Genomic DNA, 24,158 nt, shown 5'->3' on the forward strand with positions numbered 1-24,158 from the left:
AACAGCAATCGGACAACAAAAAGGGATAGAAAGTATCCAAATCAGCAAAGAAGAAGACAAACTGTCTGTCTTCACAGATGATATGATACTTTATAGAGAAAACCCAAAAGAATCCACCCCCAAACTACTAGAAGTTATAGAGCAATTCAGTACTGTGGCGGGATACAAAATCAATGCTCAGAAATCAGTTGCATTTCTATACCCAAACAATGAGACTGATGAAAGAGAAATTCGGGAATCGATTCCATGTACAATAGCACCAAAAATCATATGTTATCTCGGAATTAACCTAACCAGAGACATAAAGGATCTATATTCCAGAAACTACAGATCACTCTTGAAAGACATTGAAGAAGACACAAAAAGATGGAAAAATATTCCATGCTTATGGATCGGAAGAATAAACATAGTTAAAATGTCTATGCTACCCAGAGCAATCTACACTTTCTATGCCATCCCAATCAAAATACCAATGACATTTTTCAAAGAACTGGAACAAACAGCCCTTAAATTTGTGTGGAACCAGAAAAGGCCACGAATCGCCAAGAATTGTTGAAAAGGAAAAACAAAGCTGGGGGCATCACGTTGCCGGATTTCGAGCTGTACTACAAACCTGTGATCACCAGGACAGCATGGTACCGGCACAAAAACCGATACATAGACCGATGGAACAGAATAGAGAACCCAGAAATGGACCCTCGACTTTAGGGGCAACTAATCTTTGACAAAGCAGGAAAAAACATCCAGTGGAAAAAAGACAGTCTCTTCAATAAATGGTGCTGGGAAAATTGGACAGCTACATGCAAAAGAATGAAACTTGACCACTCTCTCACATCATACACAAAGATAAACTCCAAATGGATGAAAGACCTTGATGTGAGACAGGAATCCATCAAAATCCTAGAGGAGAGCATAGGCAGCAACCTCTACGACATCGGCCACAGCAACCTTTTTCATGACACATCTCCAAAGGCAAGAGAAACAAAAGATAAAATGAACTGTGGACTTCATCAAGATAAACAGCTTCTGCACAGCCAAGGAAACAGTCAAAAAAAACTAAGAGGCAGCCCACAGAATGGGAGAAGATACTTGCAAATGACACTACAGATAAAAGACTGGTATCCAAGATCTACAAAGAACTTCTCAAACTCAATACACGTGAAACAAATAATCAAATCAAAAAATGGGCAGAAGATACGAACAGACACTTTTCCAATGAAGACATACAAATGGCTAACAGACACATGAAAAAATGTTGGAAATCATTAGCCATCAGGGAAATTCAAATCAAAACGACCTTGAGATACCACCTGAAACCAGTTATAATGGCAAAAATTGACAAGGCAGGAAACAACAAATGTTGGAGAGGATGTGGAGAAAGGGGATCCCTCCTAGACTGTTGGTGGGAATGCACGTTGGTACAGCCACTTTGGAAAACAGTGTGGAGGTCCCTTAAAAAGTTAAAAATCGAGCTACCCTATGATCCAGCAATTGCACTACTGGGTGTTTTCCCCAAAGATATAGATGTAGTGAAGAGAAGGGCCATATGCACCCCAATGTTCATAGCAGCATTGTCCACAATAGGTAAATTGTGGAAGGAGCCGAGATGCCCCTCAACAGATAACTGGATTAAGAAGATGTGGTCCATATATACAATGGAATATTACTCAGCCATCAGAAAGAACGATTACACAACACTTCCAGCAACTTGGACAGGACTGGAGGAGATTATGCTAAGTGAAATAAGTCAAGCAGAGAAAGACAATTATCATATGGTTTCACTCATTTATGTAACATAAGAAATAGCATGAAGATCGGTAGGAGGAGGAAGGGAAGAATGATGACGAGGGTAAACAGAAGGGGGAATGAACCACGAGAGACTGTGGACTCTGGGAAACAAACTAAGGGCCTCAGAGGGGAGGGTGGTGGGGGAATGGGATAGGCTGGTGATGGGTATTAAGGAGGGCACATATTGCATGATGCACTGTGTTATACGCAAATAATGAATCATTGAACATTGCATCAAAAACTGGGGATGTACTGTATGGTGACTAATATAACAAAATAAAAATTATTTTAAAAAAAGAATAAATCCATAAAGAGTAACAAAAATAAAGAGCAAATCCATATTTACTCCATAAAGAGTAAGTAAATGCCTTTTTTCTCAAATGGTCTTTTTTTTTTTCTTTTTCAAAAAAGTCTTCGCCAAGGCACTTGAAGGCTCAGATGGTTAAGGGTTGGCCTTCTGCTCAGGTCATGATCTCAGGCTCCTGGGATCAAGCCTCACATTGGGCTCCCAGCTCAGTGGTGAGTCTGCATCTCTCTCTGTCTCTCCTCCCCTACTCATTCTCTCTCTGTCCCAAATGAATAAATAAAATCTTTAAAAAACAAAAAGGTCTTCACCACTGAGTCAAAGTGGCAAGGAAGTTGGGGCCCATGACTCCTCCAGCCTCCTCTCTTCAGTAGGGGGTGGCGAAGGGGCGGGTCTGCAGTCAGGGGAGGGGTGTGAGCTCCACCTGTCACAGGGACAGGTGCCTTGCTGCCAGGGGCATCTGAGGAAAACACCCTCATGTCACCCCTTCAGACAACCTGTTGTCCTTAGGCAGTGCTTGTGATTTTCTCCAGGACACACAATGACCACCCACAGGAATGGGAAGGACACCGTGTGCTTTCCCAGCAGAAGTCAGGCTGCCCCGTTTCACAGCGCGCCCACTACCTCTCCGTGGAGGGCTCCACATCTCAGGTCTTCCCAGTATCGCTTCCTGTCTCATGCATCCTTCAGGCAGCATCTGTCCTTCCATCATGTGCAGTCTTGAATACAGAGAAAGAACAGACGTCTATAAGAATTACATCACCACGTCCTCTCCTGGACACCAAACAGTGTAGCCGTCACCCCTCAAGACACCCGTAAAAAGGCACATCAGACTCGCACACCTGTGTATCATGTAGGCGTTCTCCCTTCTCTGCTGCTGTATCTTCCGCTCCCAAACCCGAGCCTTGATCTGCGGGAGAAAAACCCACCCACCTTCAGTTGTGTGGGACTGTGCCCCAAACGGAGAGCAGGAAAAAGAAAACACTTACCCAGTTCTCTAGAGCATTCTTTTCATAAACTGCAATCTGAAAAAGCCAACACACCAAAAGCGCATGTTCAGGGATCTAAGGGCCACTTCCGTCCCCTGCAGGAGGCGCTAAGGGGCCTGTTGGGGCACAGCTCAGGTTACCTTGCGTTCAAAGGTGAGCTCTGCCTCCTGCAGCTGGTCTTGCATCTTTCCGATCTGTTGTCTGTCAGGTACAATTGCTTTCGTCAGATAAAGCCCAATATTGGGTGTGATTTTAAATCATCGGCCCATGTGGCCGTCCTCCAGTTATCTGTCCCCTCATCCAATTGATCCTGACACAGGAAACACTTCCACATGACTATACATGGACAGCAGGATCAAAGCTATTGTCACATCCTTTCCTTACTCATTTCTCCACACATGCAGGGTTCAGACTTGATATAATTTCCTTACCCGTTTTCAATCTTTCCCTAATTTATCACATGACAAGTATCTTTCGTCATGAAGCTCTATTCTCCTTTAACTTCTATCCTCGCCACGTTTGCCAGGGTTGCAAAGACCAGCGCCATCAGATGGCACCACCGTGTTTATGGGTAGGATTCATCCTACGACAAACTGCTTTCCTCAAGATGAGGACCGCTGACACCACCCCCAGGGATGCTGGTGTGGAAGAAGTTTCCACAGAGTCAGACCAGCGCTGGGAATCAGGACATGTTTACTAACATGGTTGTTTTGCTCTTTCTAAAACTTATCTCTTTGGGTCTGTTTTTTCCCTCTGATTATGTCCTGTGAATTTTTGGTTATATTACATGTTAATGGAGTCTAAACATTGTACAAAGGTGAAAAATACAAAGTGAACAGGAATTTCAGGAACCGCTAGTATGGAGTGTCTGAACTCACTTGTACTTGTCCATTTCTTCTTTGATTACTTTCAGATTTTCCTCGGCATCTGACAGCTGATACTTTGTTGCCTCCAGTTCATAAAGTGTCTTTTCCAGCTTCCTAAAATGGGAAAGGTATATACATAGACCAGTAGCCAAGGTCCAGAATTTCTGCCATTTTTCTTCTCAGCACACTTGACGGCCTAGATTAGAGTGGTTCCCATAAATGCACAGACTGACAACACAATCGGAAATGAATTGAAGGCCCCATTTAGGGTTAAAGAAAAATCAGACTCTGGCTGCTGCCATGTCCCCTGCAATCGGAGCTGTCTTTATACTTCTCTACTTCAATTCATTCATCACCAAGTCACCAAATAACACTGCACTTTGTGTCTTTCTTTGAGACAGTGAAGGCTCATTTCGGTTCAAAGTGACCAACCATACTCATTAGGATGAAGCAGGAGACCATCATTAGTCCTACACCTCCATGGGGAGCCCCGATCCTCAGACCAAGGCTGTGCCCGACACGGACAGCTCAAAAGGAAGCCTTCCAGAGTACGGCTTCATCAGCATGGTAACTCACTCCCAGACATCTCTAGGGTTTAGAAGTACAACCCCTGCCTCCTCCTTCAAAGATCTCGGTGGAGGAAAAGGCCAATCTTAGCGCTGACAGTATGTCCTGAAGTATAAAATGATGTGAACTGTCACACAGTCAGGGTGTTATCTCCAGGCAACAGATGTCAGATGGACAACTATCAACTGCATGGAGTCAACCTACTTTAACAGAGTCCACTGATAGTGAAAGCAGCAAAGAGCGATGCTTAGAAAGGCTGGTTTCCTGTGTCGCCCTCAGACTCTTTTGTTCATGGTGTTGATTTAAAGGGTTTCAATGTGACTCTTGATTTACTCAAGAATCACATGCAAAAAGACTCTTAGAAACTGAGACAAAAGCTCTAGACAGAGAAGGACTCATGCATTTGCTTCTGGTCTCTCAGGCAATCCTTCAGCACATGCTCTGTGGAGTGCCTGTGATGTAGTGGCTTGGTTGTAAGGTGTTGAAGAGAGAAAGGTGGTCAGGACACTGTACCTCCCCCAGAACAAACTTACCAATGAACAGAACCAAGATGCCAGTGAGTCAGAGCGGCCCCTACCCCCGGTGTGGGAAGGAGTAATACAAAGCTGAGTCTCCAGGAAGAGAGGGAACAGTTTTGCTTTTCAGCATGAATGAGGGACTCTAAGGTCCTGATCTCCTTTTGAGAAAATAGAGGAAACACTGAACAAAATAGGAAACTCATGAGTAAATGCACCCAATTTCTAAAGAGCACATGAAGAAACAGGAGAACCAGATGCAGAAGAAGGAAGCCCAGGAGAAAGCCAGCCTGGAAGTGGGAGCCAAACTCCCCAGGGCTCATCAATGAGTTCTGGAACAGGCAAGTGAACTGCAAAGAAACTGAATGACTTTATGAGCACAGTCTTAGAAGGAAACAAGTGCTGTTCAGGGTCAGCCAGCAAAGGTGAGTCCTAGTGAAACTGCAGGCTTTGCTTGGGACCCAGGAGAGTTACACGTAAAAAATCGGGTGGACAGGAAATACTCCGGCCTTCTTAGGGATTGGGCCGCAGTGAATGATCTCAGTTGTACACTGGATGAAGGGATCCAGTATTGCTGGAGCCCCAACCCACTTTCCACAAAGAAATTCCCATTGTTTCTGCAGCAAGAGAATTCCATTTTTCTCTACACATTCTTGACCCAAATTTCATACTGAACAAAATTGACCGAATTCAGGGCTGATAAGAACATGTGATGAGACTGAAATCAAAAGGACAATGTAGAAGGACCCAGAGGGGATACAGGTGTCAAGGTGATTAATGCTGGTACCTTCCCTCTTCTGCCCCAATGAATCACACCACAACGTGTGACAAGCAGTTGAAACAGAAACAAAAATGCAGGTTGCACAGATCAAGGTAGGAAGGGCAGGTACTTCTACAGAATGCATTTGGCAAAAATACTCTAGATCCAATTCCCAACGAACTACAACTATCTAGCCTGGCTGCCACATAAATTCATACAACAGTGTTTGTGACGATTAACACAGGAATAGCTTACTCTTCGGCAGCCACTTTTCTTCGTTCAGAGAAATCCACCACGATACCCAATTTCTTCCTTAGCAGCTTCAATTCCACTTCCTTAGCTGCTTTCAAAGAACTCAGGGCGTTGCACTTCTGTTCCAGGACCTTTTTGCTTTCTGTAAAGGATGAGTTTTCTTTTGTATGAGTGGGCACGTGACCTGAGAACTTGGTTTTGTTGGGGAAAGGAGAAGGGCAAGACCTTGAAGGCAGGAAGGCATTCTTTCCCTTCCCAATGCAAACTCATTGCCAGCATCTGGGGATTTCTTTCCCCAAAAATAACATACCCTTCAGTACATGTTTTTTGGACTCCAAGGCTCCCCACTCTCGATCTGCCAATGCATCTTGGGCCTTGAAGACAGATATGAGAAAAGACATTCAAGAAATCATGATCACAGAACAATGTGAGTGCACCTAACAGAACGGGATCATGCAGTGCAACAAAGAAAGCCCTTGAGGCATAAATAGAACAAGGAGAAAGTAAGGAGGGTGGAAACTAGTTCAAGAAAAGAACTCACAATGGCTTTCTTAGTGGAATATATATTTTAAAAAATCTTCCCTTTTTCACATTGAAAAGTCTCTGTTCAGCATTAAGAGTGGAAGGGACTGTACAATTTGGCTGGCTATCGCCCTTCGTCGTTTAAGTATCTTGTGGGATTTTCTGCATATCTTGGAGGGCAGGGCTGAACGATGTGATAATTACCTAGCTGTGAAATAAACCATACTTCCTAGTCCTTGAAATAGCAGACCTCATCGTGATGGTCCTAAGTGAAATTCCAGCTCACTGTTCAGTAGGAGTTTCAGTTCCCAGATGCCCACTCTCTACTGTGGTAAACAGCAAGCGAATACGCTGCCCTCCCCTCACCCAATGACCAAAAGCCTCCCGAGCCACATTACAGTAAAATGCAACAGTCAACTCTTTTTTAAAAATTTGATTTTATTTAAATTCATATAATTAATATATAGTGTATTATTAGTTTCAGAGGTAGAGTTCAGTGATTCATCAGTTGCATACAACACCCAGTGCTCATTACATCACGTGCCCTCCTTAATGTCCATCACTCAGTTACCCCATTGCCCCACCCACCTCTCTCTCCAGCAACCCTCAATTTGTTTCCTATAGTTAAGAGTCTCTTATGGTTTGACTCCCTCTCTGATTTCTTCTTATTTTTCCCTCTCTTCCCCTATGACCCCCTGTTTTGTTTCTTAAATTCTACATATGAGTGAAATCATATGATAATCTGGAGTTGGGGTTAAGGGTGGGTGCTGAAAGGAGGGGAGGGCAGCAGTAACACCTTACCCAAGAGGAACAAGGATAAGAACTACATCACACTTCTTCTCATAAACCATGCCATCAAGAAGGATGAAATGTTTAAAGTGTTAAAAAGAATCATCAAACTAGAAACCTGTGGTCAGTGAAATCACCCTTCAACACACACTACAGATTAAGGAAAACTGTCAGGCATATTTCAGTGGTAAAGCAGTCAGTTCTCTGAAAAGACAACAATTTCTAATGTGCGTGCATTAACAACAGAGAGTCAAAGTACATGAGGCAGAAACTGAAGGAATTGCTGATGGAAATAGATGAATCCATTACTACAGCTGGAGAATTCAAAACCCTCTTACTGGTCATTGACAGATCCAGCAGATACAGAAGTTCCATGAGAACACAGGTGAACTGAACAGCATCACCAATCTACTGCATCCATTAACATCTGCAGAATACTTCATTCAACAACAGAAGTACAGACATTCTTCTCAAGCTCCCATGGAACATTCACTGAGAGAGGCCATATTCGAGGCCATAAGATACATCTGAACAACTAAAGGAATAAAATCACAGGAAGTATGTTCTCAGACCACAAATGACTCAGACTAGACATCAAGAAAAGAAAGATAGCTGGAGAACGACAAAAAAAAAAAAAAAAAGAAGATTAAACAACACACTTCTGAAGAACACAGGGGTTAGAGTGGATTTGGGTGGAGTGATGGGTGAAAGAGGTGAAGGAGATTGAGAGTACACTTATTGTGATGAGCACAGAGAAGTGTATAGAATGGTTGAATCACGTTGAATGCTTGAAACTAATATTACACTGTTTGCCAATTATGCTTGAACTTAAAAAAAACATATGGATCACAGAAGGCACTTCAAGAAAAATTATAAAATATCCCAATCTAAATGATAATGAAAATTGAATATAATAAAGGGAAATTTGTACTACTGAATGCATATTAAAGGTCCAGTGACTATAAAATTTTCTGCTTACTTATGATTACAAGTGTATCTATAAGGTACTTTAGTATACTTACAGCAAGGATGGTTCTCCAGATGTAAATGAGAAAGGCACAAAGTCCCAGGGAGGCAGTAATAACGGGAAGGTTCCACATTATTCCAACACCATCAGGGCCAAGAATGAAATGGTCAAGCAAAATGTGGACAAGCTGAAATAACATTTGAGATAATGAGGAAATCTCAAAGACATTACAATATATCTGTCACAAAGAATCACCTTTACGAACCCTCACCAGCCTCTAAGAGGTAAGCACACCTCTCAAATTCCTCCTCATGGAGGAGGAGGACAGAGGGATTACAAAGGAGCAGGTGCAAACTGTTGAGAGTGAAGAATGTGTTTACCATCTTACTGTGGTGATGGTTTCATTGCTGCTTACCTATGTCAAATATCAACAAACTGTATTCTTTAAAAAGCTGTTGTTATCATACATAAATTATATCACACTGAAGCTGTAGAAAAAATTTAATAGGCAAATCTTAAGAGATTTTCTTTTGCCTACAAGCACATTGCAAATATTTTTTGTATGGCTAACAGAACTTAAGAATTTATAATCCAACATAAAATAGACAAGATAAGTAAATGTAAACTTAGAGCAGGTAAGAAGTCAGTGACTTCTATTGTACATCCATGAAGGACCTGGATAAACTCCTTTGGAACGTTTCCAAAAATACACCCAAAATTTATGGAAACACAAGAGAAAGCAAGAATAAAACATGTACTAGAGATACAAATGAGAATGTTATATGGACAGCTGTTTATAGATTAGGACATAAGTGAGACCGACAGGAGGCTGCTCATTAGCTCATTAATATAACATGGGATTGTTATTCCAACAAAAATAAATTATAGTTATTGTTTGGTTTCTGAAAACATTGATGTTTTCTTTCAATGCTCACTTTGCTTCTGAATCACAGCCCAAAATGTCAGATTTCTGAAGTACATAAAGATCTGCATCATCAGGTGATCTTGTATATTTTGATGAAATCTGTGAGATTTTAAGTTACTTGAACACTTATCTCCAAAAATCCAATGAAAGGAATTCATGCTCCTATTTCTTACTATTCTACCTAAATCTATCAGCAGCAACTATGAAATTTAACTTCTAAAAGAATACAAAATTCCTGGATATGGACACCAAAACAAAGAACACATCTCATTTTTAAAAAGCTAGACTTAGAAGTATTTTAGGAGACAAGACACTCACCGTACAATTCATACTCATTCACACCAAGCATGAATTTTGTGCAAACACAACTCTCTAGAAAGTAGCCCCTGAAATCTATAACATTTCCATCTTCAGCCTCATCACAGCTGAGGTCAGGAAAATGTGTGCTGGTGGAAACATACACTGTCTTTGAATAGCCACTGTCTGAAAGAGAGCAGTAGCTGTCAGCACTATGGTTGATCACGGGGATCAAATGCACAAAGGACAGAGGCCATCTTGTCATGAATGTAAAACACCCCCAGTCGTGGGCACTCGGTACATCTGGCAGCTGTCTGGATGCTGACCAGTAGCTGACTCTTAACTGGATGACATCCAATGGGGCCAATAACACTAGGTTTTCAGAGACAGTGGCCATGAGCAGGTGGGGGGGTGGAAATGCAAGACCAGTGAGTTTATGCAAGAGCCCAGAGATGAGGCAGGGTGAGAAAGCTGAACTGATCTATGAGATGCGGACTGGGTAGAGGGGAATAATTCCAATCAAGACTACTAAGAAATGTCCTCCTTTGAAGACTCAAAAGAAATGGAATAGAGTCTATTTTGACTGGAGGTATTCGTGTGGGATGATTCTGCCTCAATATAAGGATCCTTCCTGACTACTGACACTTTTCACATCCCTCTGTAAGAATCTGGTGCAAGCCAATCTAAAGAAGTCTACTTATTTCTAGGGGTGTTCCCTGTTTGTCTGTCTGTCTCTTTCTCTCTCTCCTGGGGGTATGGTTTTCACTTTTTAACGATAGAGTGAAACATTCACACTGGGAACCAGGTATTTCTTCATATTTGGACAATCCTAAGGACATTCAGGACCTTTTTACTTTGGGGAAATCAATACTCTGCACATACATGGCCAAAGAAAGGACAACAACTCATTCATGTCCTGATCCCACCACTCCTAGTGATTTTCCTATGACAAATGTCCCAGCAGGATGTGGTCACTTACTATCTGCTGGGCTTCTCAGGGCTCTCATGGACCTGGTGGGACACAGGGTCCCTGGGGATAGCCTCCAAGACCAGAAGGAAAGGGCTGACTCAGAACTTGTTAAAAGTCAACAAACCAGGAAGCACAGAGCACAAAGGACATTTCACTTTTTAACACTCTAGTCCCAAAACCAATGCTTGAGATACCACTGTTCCCAGGGCTGCCAAACTTCACAAATATGAACAATGTGCTGATAGGAAAACAAACTACCCTTAAGATGGACCCTAAACTTATAAGGCTTGAAGCACGAGCTTCACCAGGCTTCCAGAAGCTAATCTAATACCCATAGTTCCTATTAAATTCTAGTTCCTGACATTTTTAAAGACAATTTTAATGAGATAAAATGTACATATCATACAAGCTCCCAATTTAAGACAAAGAGCTCAATGGCTTTTCGTATCTTCACAAATCCTTTCTTCTTGACACCATAAACCTAGTATTTTCAGGTTTCCATCCTGCTAGCACTGCGGGTTTTGGACCAAGCAGCACAGACAGGATGTAGAACTTGGTGTGGATGGCCGTGGCCACAACCCCTTCAGGCTGACCTAGAAACCTGCCCTGTGGTGCTCGGTCTTCAGGGAAATGTGAAGTTCTTCTGAAGTTCCCATCGAGAAGCCCATAAAAAAGCTGTTATTTAACTACCATGGGGAAAAACCCCACCAGGAAGGAAGACACTACCAGCAGCTTTGGGGCACCTGGGTGGCTCAGTCAGTTAAGTGACAAAGTCTTGGTTTGGATCAAGGCATGATCTCATGGTCCTGAGATTGAGCCCCTCTTCAGGTTCTGGGCTCACTGCACAGCTGGCTTGGGATTCTCTCTCCCCCTCCCCCTCTGCCCTTCCCCCCACACCTGTGCCCTTTCTTTCTCTCTTAAATAAATCAAATCTTAAAAAAAAGAAAAGAAGGAAGACACCACTGAAGTGCCATGTTTACTCACATTTGTGTTTGGGTAACTGGGACATTGGAGCAAGAGAAGCCAGAAGAGCAGCCTCTGCATCTTCATCTCCTGGCCCTTTCAAGGGGTGCTGGGGCACCAGGGAGGAGGTGGAGATGGTGAAGGGGACGATGTGGGGATGGTAGGGGTAGGGAAGGGTGGGAAAGGGGACAGGGTGGTAATTAGGGATGGGAATAGGGTGGAAATAGAGGGTAGGATTGGGGAAGACGTTTCTCAGAGTTGGTCAGGGACAGTGCCAGTGTCAGATTAAGTACTCAAAGGAAGGGAGGAGGGTTCAGAAAGGTTAGTAGGTCAGCAGGTTAGTAAATCACTAGGTCAGCAGGACACATTAGCAGGTACAGGGAACCTCAGGAGCAGTTGGAGTGGAGGAGGATCCATCTTCCTCCAAGCCTTCCCCTGGTTCAACGTTTCCTTAGCAACCCAGAACCTTTATAATCTCTCCACCAATCAGCTGCCTTTGCCCCTAGATCAACATGGATGCCACAGGTAACCTCATTTTCAAAAAACACTTCCCCGCTGATGCCCCACCCCGCGCCATCCCAACGACAGTTCCTCTCTAGAACTTTGGCAGACCTTCTTGTTTCTGCTCCCTCCCAACCCAGGTCCCTGTTCCCTCTTCTGGGCGCTCTGTCCTTCCTTTCCCAACTCCCGTCCTAAGGCCATTGGCTGAGCAACATATAAAGCAAAGGAGGATAGAACTGCAAAAACAATCAAATACACAAGCAGGATGGGAGGTTTCAGCCCCCTCTCAGCAACTCAGTGCAGATAGAACATCCATAAGATGTAGGTCCTGAAAGCAAACCATCTGAATCCCACAGCTATCTCCATATATCTGTCCACATCCATATACCACTGTGGAGGACACATTAACTGTAGGCACACAGATTGCAGTTACAAAAATACACCCGATTTATTTTGTCCACAGGGGAAATTTCAATGTTTCCAGGGAGTGAAATCACACAGAGTACATTTTGGTAATAAAATGGGCTAGAAATCACTATAAAAAGCTAACTAGAAATTCCCGTATGTTTAGAATTTGAGAAGTACCTCTGTAAACAAAATATAAGTAAAGAAATCCCAAAGAAAAAGAGCGATGTTGGAACTCAATGAAATGAGCATCATAAAATTATAATCAAATATGTCTTCTGGCCAGAAATTCCTGGAATATTGGTATGATATTGGTGTGGTCTCAAATCATCCCTAATTGACCAAGATATTTTAATACCGCAAATAGCGGTGGAACTGTCACTTATCTCTATGACCCTCCTACCCATTAGCTTGGGCTTTACATTATGAACCACACAGGGAATCAATCCAAGCTGACTCTCATGAGATCTCCTGGGACCTACAGGAATGAGAGCATTTTAAGAGAAAACGTTCACCAGCTTCTCTCCTGGGAGATCCAGGGACAACACCCAGAGAGCTGGCAGCTCCAGGTGTGCTGAGTGGGGAGAGCCAAGCAGGTGGGCAGGCCCAGGGGCCCAGGTTACTCGATGAACCCCTGTGATCATCTCTCCTGGGCCCTGTCCTGAGCAGCACTTCCTAAACTGTTTCTCTCTAGGACTAACACAATGTTTCCCCAACTCATTCAGGCCCAAGGCAGCTGAAAATCAGTGCTCTACAAACCACCACTTCATTATTTTGCAAATTTCTTGTAAATAGGAACCATTCTAGCTCTGCTAAACTAGGAAAACAGTATCTTTAACATAAATATAAAGAAACGATAAAAAAACAAGCAAACAGAAACAAAAGAAGGATCACAAAACATTAGTATTAAATTCTGTTTAGATGCCGCTGCCCACCTCAAGAGCCCCAGAGTTGGGCTGTCCTGGTTATAGAAGGAGAGACCAGCTACAGAAGGGGTGGAGTTAGACTAACCCAAAAGTGAATGGGAGAGAGACCCAGCCTATAAGGGGGACTAGGGAATTCCATGAAGGATGGCCAGGGTCACCCTGATTATAACTGGAACAGGGAGCAGGGAAAGAAGAAGCAGTGAACAGAGTTTGGGGGCATCAAACAGGTGAGATCACTCATGGTGGTGAGGAAGTGTCCCCAAAGCCAGTGTCAGCCTCCCATCCACCTAGCACACATCATCTCTCAGGCTCCAGATGGCAGGAGGAGGTCATGAAGTGTGGGGAGAGTTATGGGCCCCTGGCGAGCCTGAGGGATTCCTGGGCCCTGGGAAGGGTGAGTGAGTGGGGTCCCCTAGGGAGGGCTGAGGAACGGAGCTCCTGGACTCCTTGCAAGGAATGGGGGATTGGGCACCCCTGGAAAGGGCTGGAGGAGTCTTGCAGGATTCCTGGGTCCCCACAGGGCAGATCTCTCCCACACCTGTGCTGATACAGGGTGGGATCTGGAAGCAGCAGCAGTAGCAGCATTGAGAGGCAACAGAGGCAGCAGATCCATGGGAGGCTGGATGGAGCAGTGAAGAATGGTCTGGCAGCCAAGTGGACTCACCAGGCTGGGCTGCCCTCGGCCCCTTCCCCTTCTCCAGCCACCTCACTAGCTCTGGCCCTGACCTCACCCTCTAGCAGGGCATGGGCAAGCCAGGCAGAGGTGGACACCTGGGGCCAAGGAAGGGTCCCTCCCCAGATCTCTGTGTCCTGGCTGTGGAATAGACAAAAAGGAGTCACCCAGGGCCCCTGGAACCAGGAGGAGAATCTGGCCCGAGAGGCCTCTCTGCTGGGGCTTGGGGAGAATCATGGAGGGACAGCATTTGGCACTGGTTCATTCACAGAATAAAAGCACAACACAAGTCCCCTTGGATGCTGATGTCACTTTATTACCCCAGCCACATTCTGAGCGCTCACTCGGGGACTTGGAAGCAGGAGAGTAACTGATATTAATTTAAAAGAACAAAAATGCTGGAATGTGATGCTCTTACAAATCAATGTCCATCACTTCCCTCCTCATACTTTCCATAGTGGGGAAACTGAGGCAGCCAGGGATTTGGCAAAGATGACACAGTGGTTTCTGAGGGTTTTGCTGATTACATCTGACTGAACTCCTTTTTCCAAAGGTCACTTCTTTTAATCTTGCCTGATGGTTTTGGGCAGCTCTGAGACAAATTCCACCTGGTCAAGGATAAAGCAAACTCATCCTGACTTAGTCCTGCCGTCATTTCCTACCAATGCCCCATGCCCCCCCTCTGCCCCTGCACAGTCCCCTAGAGGGGGTGGCACCATGTGGTGGTCCCAATAGGCTCCACCAAGCATGTCAGTGTGTCATCTGACCCTGGAAGTTAGATGCATCCCTGTGACATGCTCTGGCCAGTGAGATGTGAGTGGGAGTGAGGGGTGCCACCTCAAACAGAACACTTGGGACAACTGAGTCTGGCATCCCCTCTGTCCATCTCATATAGCACCTGGCAGTTACCTACGGTGGGTCTGCTTTTATCCTGGTCCCAGGAAGACCATGTGGGTGTCTGGCAGGAGCAAGAAAGATACTTCCCTCATTAGAAGCCGCTAAGACACAGGGCTCTTAGTTACGCACAGTAATATCTGGCCCATCCTAACTGGCAGGCACCCTCCGGTCTACTCTCTATGAGGCAGCACAGCCTAACATGCGAAGCATGAACTCTGTTGTCAGATACACACGGCTTTGAGCTCCAGATCTGCTCAAATTTATCCATTTTTTTCTAGGTTGTCCAGTTTGTTGGTGTATAATTTTTCTAGTAGTCTCTTATGATCCTTTCTATCTGTGATAGCAGTTGTAACTTCTCCTCCTTCATTTATGATATTATTTATTTGAGCCCCTGTTTTTTTTCTTATGAGCCTAGCTAAAAGTTTTGTCAATTTTGTTTATATTTTCAGTGAACCAGCTCCTAGTTTCATTAATCTTTTCTATGGCCTTTTTAGTCTGTATTTCATTTATTTCCATGCTGATTTTTAACATTTCCTTCCTTCTATTAACTTTGGACTTTATTTGTTCTTAATTTTCTAGTTCATTTAGGTGTATGGTTAGATTCCTTATTTGAGATTTTTCTTGTTTCTTGAGGTAGGCCTGTATTGCTATAAGCTTTCCTCTTAAAAGCACTTTTGCTCCATCCCCTAGATTTTGGACTATTGCATTTCCGTTTTCTTTTGTTACCAGTCATTTTTTAAAATTCCCCCTTGATTCCTTCTTTGATCCAATTATTGTTCAGTAGCATGTTGTTTAATATCCACATATTTGTGATTTTTCTAGTTTTCTTCCTGTAATTGATTTCTTGTTTCGTACCATTGTGGTCAGAAAAAAATTCTTGATAGGATTTCAATCTTTTAAATGTATTGAGACATGTTTTTTGGCCTAACATATGATCTCTCCTGGAAAATTTCCCATGTGCACTAGAGAAGAATGTATATTCTGCTGCTTTTGGATGGGAGGTTCTCTGTGTCAAATAAGTCTACTTGGCTTAAAATGTCATTGAAGGCCAATGTTTCCTTATTGATTTTCTGTATGGATCCATTGATATAAGTGAGGTATTAGAATCCTCTACTATTGGGGCACCTGGGTGGATCATTCGGGTAAGCATCTGCCTTCGGCTCAGGTCATGATCTCAGGATCTTGCGCTCGAGTGCCGCATTGGGCTCCCTGCTCAGCAGAGAGTCTGCTTCTCCGTCTCCCTCTGCCCCTTACCCCCACTCATGCTCTCTCTCTGTTGCTCTACTCTCTCTCTTGCTCAAATAAATAAATAAAATTTTTTTAAAAAAAAGAATCCTCTACTATCATTGTTTGCTGTCAATTTCCTTTTAGGTCTGCTAATATTTGTTTTATATATTTAGGAGTTCCTATGTTGGGCGCATAAACATGTAATAGATTTTTGCTTTGTGATTAAAACAAGCTTCACATACAACATACTGCATATATATAACAGTCTGGAAAACTCTTTATTTCTCCTTCAAATAAATTTTCCACTCCTTTCTCTCTCTCTTTTCCTTCTGGAATCCTTATAATGTGAATGTTATTAAGATTGATGTTGCCCCACAGTTCCCTTAATCTAGCTTTACTTTTTAAAGTTCTTTTTTCTTTTCACTGCCCTTTTGGGTGTTTTCCCCTGCCCTATCTTCCAGGTCACTGATCCATTCTTCTCCTTTGTCTATTCTGCTATTGAGCCCATCTAGTGTATTTTTCAGCTCTGTGACTTGTTTGCTACTTTATCATGTTTTCTATCTCTTTACTGAAACTTTCACTGTGTTCATTCATTCTTCCCCCAAGTTTGGTAAACATCTTTATGACCATTACTTTCAACTCTTTATCAGGTAGTTTACTTAGTTCCATTTCATTAAGGTCTATTTCTTTCTCTTTTTTTTAATAATAATTTTTTGTTATATTATGTTAGTCACCATACAGTACACCCCTAGTTTTTGAAGTAAAGTTCCATGATTCATTACCTGCTGTGTTTGTTTCTATGTATTAGGTGAAACAGCAATTTCTCCCAGTCTTGAAGGAGTGGCTATAGAAGATGAAAGTTATCATTCAACCTTGCTCTGGGTTTTATTTCTTGGACCTTTGTAATTGTCTAAGTAACCTGATTGCTCTTGATAGATCCCAGTTGTTGAGGGTGTGCTAAGACCTGTCACTGTTCCAAAAGGAGGGATCTCAGGTGTCACCTAGTTTCCGGCTAATTGTAAGCCAGATCCTAAGGCAGCAGCTTTTAAAGCATGTGAATATATGCAGTCTCGTGAGTCCACAATTGTAAACCCTGATGACTTCCAGAACAGGAGTTCTGGGGGTGTCCTCTGGGCAATAGTAGCAAAAATTGTGGCTTTATACTGTGTATAAGCTCATTTCTGGGAGATGTCAGCAAACTGTGGCAAGGCCAAGGAAGGATGCTAATATGGTATCTTTCTACCCATGTTCCCTGGGAGCTCCTCCGGAACTTCTAGATGTGTGACACACCTAAAGCCTGCCCCTCACGCTGAAGCTTCAGGACAAGAAAATAGGCCTTTTCCACAAAGACTGGGGTATGTTTCTGTCTGCTGTTTGTGCAGTGCCCTGGGGAAGACAGCCGGTCAAGCGCTATCTCTCTGATTATTTCAGACCCTGCAATCCTTCCTGGCCACCAAAGCCAGGTGCCCAAGAGGCATCCCTTGTGTGGGCTGCATGTGCCTGCTGGCTGTGGCAGAATAGGCCATGCTGTGGTGCATGGGGACAGCATGCTCAGCCAGCCTGGTTGGGATGGTCGGCTACAGCTGGGATGTGCCAAGTAAGGCCCTCCCACTGGAGTTAGTGGGCTGGGAGTGTGGAGGTTGCAAAAATGGCCCAGAAGCACTGGTACCTACAAGGCAGGAGAATGCAAAAATGGTGCCTGCCAGCACCTTTATCCCTATAGAGAGTCCCTATGAATTCCTGCCTCTCTGGTAGAAGCTTTAAGATTAACAAACGAGTCCCCTTTGCATTTGGTCTAGGCAACTTTCAAATTCTTGCTTTGGTGCTGGGTCCCAGGTGAATGTGCATTTGTATGTGAGCCCATTTAGAGCAGATTTCCTTTTCCTTAAAGCCCTATGGTTCTTCAGGAAGTAAGCCTTATTTTGTATAAGGTGAGATGCTTCAGAGGCTCATCTTTCTGGTGTAGGTCCCAAGAATTGGAGTATCTGATATGAGTCACAAACCCCTCACTCCTCAAGGACATCCTCTGTATTATGAGATCCTCCTGACTATGGGTCACCACATCTGTGGTAGGGTTTCTTGTGAGACCGTGTCTCTGCCTTTCCTACCTACCTACTTGTGGCCCTTTTATCCTTTGTTGTGGAGACACTGTTCAGCTAATTTTCAGGTTATTTTCAGAGGGAACTGTTCCATATGCAGCTGTAGAATTGTATTCATGGGAGGTGGTGAGTTCAGGACTCTTCCATGCTGCCATCTCGACCCCAGCTCCACAGTCCATACTTTTAACCACATGTAAAATAATACTTTTTTTAAAATGTTTTTTTATTATATTATGTTAGTCACCATACAGTACATCCCTGGTTTCTGATGTAAAGTTCGATGATTCATTAGTTGCGTATAACACCCAGCGCACCATGCAATACGTGCCCTCCTTACTACCCATCACCAGTCTATCCCATTCCCCCACCCCCTCCCCTCTGAAGCTGTCAGTTTGTTTCTCAGAGTCCATAGTCTCTCATGCTTCATTCCCCCTTCTGATTACCCCCCTTTCTTTATCCCTTTCTTCCCCTACCGATCTTCCTAGTTCTTATGTTCCATAGATGAGAGAAATCATAAGATAATTGTCTTTCTCTGCTTGACTTATTTCACTTAGCATTATCTCCTCCAGTGCCGTCCATGTTGCAGCAAGTGTTGAGAACTCGTTCTTTCTGATAGCGGAGTAATATTCCATTGTATATATGGACCACAATTTCTTAATCCGGTCATCTGTTGAAGGGTATCTCGGTTCCTTCCACAATTTAGCTATTGTGGACAATGCTGCTATGAACATTGGGGTGCATATGGCCCTTCTCTTCACTACATCTGTATCTTTGGGGTAAATACCCAGTAGTGCAATGGCTATTTCATAGGGTAGCTCCATTTTTAACTTTTTAAGGGACCTCCACACTGTTTTCCAGAGTGGCTGTACCAACTTGCATTCCCACCAACAAAGTAGGAGGGATCCCCTTTCTCCACATCCTCTTCAGCAATTGTTTCTTGCCTTGTCAATTTTTGCCATTCTAACTGGCATAAGGTGGTATCTTAGTGTGGTTTTGATTTGAATTTCCCTGATGGCTAAGGATTTTGAACATTTTTTCATGTGTCTGTTAGCCATTTGTATGTCCTCATTGGAAAAGTGTCTGTTCATATCTTCGGCCATTTTATGATTTGTTTATTTGTTTCTCACGTACTGAGTTTGAGAAGTTCTTTGTAGATCTTGGATACCAGTCTTTTATCTGTAGCATCCTTTGCAAATATATTCTCCCATTCCGTGGGCTGCCTCTTAGTTTTTTTGACTGTTTCCTTGGCTGTGCAGAAGCTTTTTATCTTTTTTTTTTTTAAAGATTTTATTTATTTATTTGACAGAGATAGAGACAGCCAGCGAGAGAGGGAACACAAGCAGGGGGAGTGGGAGAGGAAGAAGCAGGCTTATAGCGGAGGAGCCTGATGTGGGGCTCGATCCAGAACGCCAGGATCACGCCCTGAGCCGAAGGCAGACGCTTAACCGCTGTGCCACCCAGGTGCCCCAGAAGCTTTTTATCTTGATGAAGTCCCACAAGTTCATTTTATCTTTTGTTTCTCTTGCCTTTGGAGATGTGTCATGAAAAAAGGTTGCTTTGGCCAATGTCGTAGAGGTTGCTGCCTATGTTCTCCTCTAGGATTTTGATGGATTCCTGTCTCACATCGAGGTCTTTCATCCATTTGGAGTTTATCTTTGTGTATGGTATGAGAGAGTGGTCAAGTTTCATTCTTTTGCATGTAGCTGTCCAATTTTCCCAGCACCATTTATTGAAGAGACTGTCTTTTTTCCACTGGATGTTTTTTCCTGCTTTATCAAAGATTAGTTGCCCATAGAGCTGAGGGTCCATTTCTGGGTTCTCTATTCTGTTCCATTGGTCTGTGTGTCTGTTTTTGTGCCAGTACCATGCTGTCTTTGTGATCACAGCTTTGTAGTACAGCTCGAAATCCGGCATTGTGATGCCCCCAGCTTTGTTTTTCCTTTTCAACAGTTCCTTGGCGATTCGGGGCCTTTTCTGGTTCCATACAAATTTAAGGACTATTTGTTCCAGTTCTTTGAAAAATGTCCTCGGTATTTTGATCGGGATAGCATTGAAAGTGTAGATTGCTCTGGGTAGCATGGACAGTAAAAATACTTTTTAAAAAAGATTTTATTTATCTATTTGAGAGAGAGATCACACACACAGATGGTTGGGGGGAGGGCAAAGGGAGAGGAAGAGGGAGAAGCAGGCTCCCTGCTGAGCAGGGAGTGCAACGTAAGGCTTGATCCCAGGACTCAGAGATCATGACCTGAGCTGAAAGTAGATGCTTAACTGACTGAGCCACCAAGGCGCCCTGTAAAACAATACATTTTAAAAACCACTATTTGGGCAAATAGCAATGATATAGGTTTTTCGTTTTTTGGGGTTTTTATTTTTTTGGGTTTTTTTTTTTTTTTGAGACTGATTAAGAGTGCATGAGTGGGGAGCAGAGGCAGATGGAGAGGGAGAGAGAGAATCTTAAGCAGGCTCCATGCCCCAAAGCTGGGCTCAATCTCACAACCCTGAGATCATGACCTGAGTGGAAATCAAGAATTGGGTGCTTAAGAAACTGAGCCACCCAGGGACCTCTAATATGTTTCTTCTTAACACTTATACTGAAATGTTATCAAAAGTCTAGAGAATGAAAATCACTGAGCTAGATGCCAGTGTTATAAAGGTGAATGAGACAATGTTCTTACCCTTAGAGTGGCTGAAAGACCCCTAGGGGAGATGAGATCAATGAAGGAGCAATTTAATGCAATCAGGAAGATCCTAGATAAATTGCTAAGGAGTTCAGAAGGAAGAGAAACTTCTTTCAGCTAGAGAATCAGGAAAGAATTCTGTAAGAAGGTAGCACAACATTCACCTTCCCACCGCAAATAACTGGGGGAGGGCGGGGAGCCTATACCTTTGTTTTAACAGTATAGCTTCTGCTTAAAAATATTTTATGATAATTCTTTGGGAAAGGGTCACCAAGAAAAGCAGTCTCATTACTATAAAGTTTATTTTTGTATTCAAAAGTATATTCCCCAGTTGGCTATTTCAATACCCCAGTTTTATTAATCATCACTAGAACAACTAGACAAAAGATCAACAAGGAAATAGGAGAGTTGAATAACACTGTAAAACAACTATGTTGACATAAAATAAACAAACCTATTTAAAAATTTTAAAGAGAAAGGAGAAGAATTTTATTTGAGCCCAAGATACCTGTCCAGGATACATAATCTTCACAAAGAAGAAAATACTCCAAGGAAGGAACATTTGGTGCAGGGTTATATATGGGTTTTTTATATAAAGAGTTATAAATCATCATAACCAAGAACATTCCAGAAAGTTACAGACTTTATCTTATGTTTTTAGTATGTGCAGCAAGGCTGTAGGACTTTAATCTTATGGGGACTAGGGTTTTGTTTTGTTTTTTTTCTTTTTCTTTAGTTTGGAATTTTCCTTTTTGGTAATATTTTTAATAAAACAGATATACAATGTGTGCTGGGGACAGAAACTGAGCCCACGCTTAGAGGTTTTGCTTAGTCATTTTGACCTTGGTAAAAGTTAAGGTATAGCTTTCCTAGAAGCCCAGAAGCAGGGCCCACATACATGAAAAGTTGAAAATTTCCTTTATTTTATCAACTAGAATGAATAGATCTATAGAAAATTCTACCCCACAACAGCAGAACACACATTTTCCTCAAGTGCACAAAAAATATTCTCCAAAACAGACTATATGTTAGGCCAGGAAGCAACTCTCAATAAATTTAAAAAGATTGAAATAATAAAAAGCATGTTCTCTAATCATAATGGAATAAAATTGGAAATCCACAACATAAAGAAATTTGAAAAATTTACAAATATGGAAAAATCAACGTGAATACACACTACTAAATGATGAATGGGTCCAAGAAGAAATTACAAGAGAAATTTGAAAATACCCTGAAATGAATGAAAACAAAATACAACATACCAGAACTTATGGTATGCTACTAAAGCAGTGCTAAGAGGGAAATTTATGGTTGTAAATGCCTACATTCAAAAACTATGAAAGATCATGAGTCAATAGCCTAATCTTTCATTTTAAGAAACTGGAAAAAAAAAGAGAAAACTAAATCCAAAGCAGCCATAAGGAAGGAAATTATAAAGTTCACAGTAGGAAATAAATGAAATAGAGAATAAAAAAACAATAAGGAAAGTCAACTACAGTACAAAGGAAAAAAAGAACAAAAGAAAATCAACTGAACAAAAAGTATTTCTTGAAAAGATTAACAAAATTGACTAATCTTTAGAAAGGATGATCAAAATAAAAAGAAGACTCAAATTACTAAAATCAGGAATAAAATAGAGATGCTGTGTTTATACTCCTACCACAGTGGAATTTGAATAAAAGTTGAATAAAAGTTCCATTTGCATAATTATGCTAAGTGAAATAAGTCAGTCAGAGAAAGACAAATATCATATGATTTCACTCATGTGTGGAATTTAGGAAACAAAACAAATGAGCATAAGGAAAAAGAGAGAGAGGCAAACCAAGAAAGAGACATACTACAGAGAACACACTGATGGTTACCTGAGGTGCAGGGATGGGTGGGCAGTTGGGTGAAATAGGTGATGGGGATTAAGGAGCGTACTGTTGTGATGAGCACTGGATGTTGTTTGGTGTGTTGAATCACTAAATCCTATACCTGAAACTAATATTATACTATATGTTAACTAACTGGAATTTAAAGAAAAACTTTTATAAAAAGTTCTATTTACTCCATACCCTCAACAACACTTGTTATTATGAATCTTTTAAACTTTAGTCGTCCTGGTAAGCATGCAGTATTATTTCATCATAGTTTTCATATAATTTTAAGGGCCATGTAGTAGTTCATTCTGTCAAGATGATAAAATTTTTTAATTTACTAATCCCTTATTGTTGGAGGTTGGTTTTTGTTTTGTTTTTCAGTTTTTTACTTTACAAAACACTTGGACAATCATCCTTCAACATAAAATTTTTTTGTGTGCCGATATCAGAAATAAAAAAAAGAGTTATCACTATAGATTTTACACATATTAAAAAGATATGGGCGCCTGGGTGGCTCAGTTGTTTAAGTGTTGGCCTCAGCCGGTTTTGGCTTAAGTTGTGATCTCAGGGTCATGGGATAGAGCCCCACGTCCGGCTCTGCACTCAAGAGGGAACCTGCTTGAGATTCTCTTTCTCCTTCTCCCTCTACCCCTCTACTGATCTCTCACACTCTCTCTCTAAAATACATAAATCAGGGAGTTAAGATGGCGGAGGAGTAGGAGACACCGTTTTCAGCCGGTCCTCCGAGTCGAGCTGGATAGGTACCAGACCAGCCTAAACAACCACGGAACCAGCCTGAGACGCAGGAAGACGCATCTGGATCTCTACAAATGAACATCTCCGGCGCTGAGTATTGAGGTACGAAGCGGGGAGACATGAAACCGTGCACAGATATCGGAAGATAAATGGAAGGGGGAGGGAGCCGCCGCCTTCGGGCGCTGGGAAGCGGTAGCCACTTGCACGGGAGAGTGGGTGGGGCTCACGGACTGCACCCGCAAAACAGCAGACTGAGACCGTGAGCCGGGTGCGTGCCACCAGGCATCTCGCGGAACACCGGAATCCCGGTGCGCTCACTGGATCCAGACTGAGACCGGGAGATCCGGGAGCGGGCGCGGGGCGGCTGGCGGCTGGCGGCATTAGAAACACAAAGGACAGAGACGCGCCGGCCCTGGAAGTGAGGGCTGGGACGCCGGGTGTGGGGCGCACATCCCGGGACGCTGCAGGGTTGAGCAGCACCAACAGAAACAGAGTTAAAGTGGCCAGAACATTAGTAGAGAACGGGCCGCAATCCCTCTGTTCCGTGACAGAGGCTGAAATTTGGCCGCTGCTGCTCTGACTCTCAGAAGAGGCACAGCAAACCGCCAGGGAAAGCCGCCAGACAACAAAAGCCTGGAAATACCGGCTCAGGGAGTG

General features: G+C 42.8%; 1 protein-coding gene across 8 annotated transcripts in view; it reads right to left on the minus strand.

Moving 5' to 3' along the window:
• Window positions 1–24,158, minus strand: part of LOC130543497 (transport and Golgi organization protein 1 homolog) — a 65,280-nt gene that overhangs the window by 35,330 nt on the left and 5,792 nt on the right. For 2 of the 8 annotated variants that reach the window (XM_057310823.1, XM_057310821.1), the window contains exons 1-8: window positions 8,375–9,418; window positions 6,352–6,415; window positions 6,045–6,183; window positions 3,960–4,061; window positions 3,222–3,282; window positions 3,082–3,117; window positions 2,935–3,002; window positions 2,717–2,811 (exon numbers count right to left, since the gene is read on the minus strand). In XM_057310823.1, coding sequence (XP_057166806.1) covers window positions 2,717–2,811; window positions 2,935–3,002; window positions 3,082–3,117; window positions 3,222–3,282; window positions 3,960–4,061; window positions 6,045–6,183; window positions 6,352–6,415; window positions 8,375–8,518 — 709 coding nt within the window. In that variant the 5' untranslated portion in view covers window positions 8,519–9,418. Of the gene's footprint in view, window positions 1–2,716; window positions 2,812–2,934; window positions 3,003–3,081; window positions 3,118–3,221; window positions 3,283–3,959; window positions 4,062–6,044; window positions 6,184–6,351; window positions 6,416–8,374; window positions 9,420–24,158 lie in introns of those variants that run through there. The other 6 variants (XM_057310825.1, XM_057310826.1, XR_008958878.1 and 3 more) reach the window with 5 other exon arrangements.

This window comes from Ursus arctos, unplaced genomic scaffold (assembly GCF_023065955.2).
Source record: "Ursus arctos isolate Adak ecotype North America unplaced genomic scaffold, UrsArc2.0 scaffold_122, whole genome shotgun sequence".
Classification (NCBI taxonomy): Eukaryota; Metazoa; Chordata; class Mammalia; order Carnivora; family Ursidae; genus Ursus; species Ursus arctos.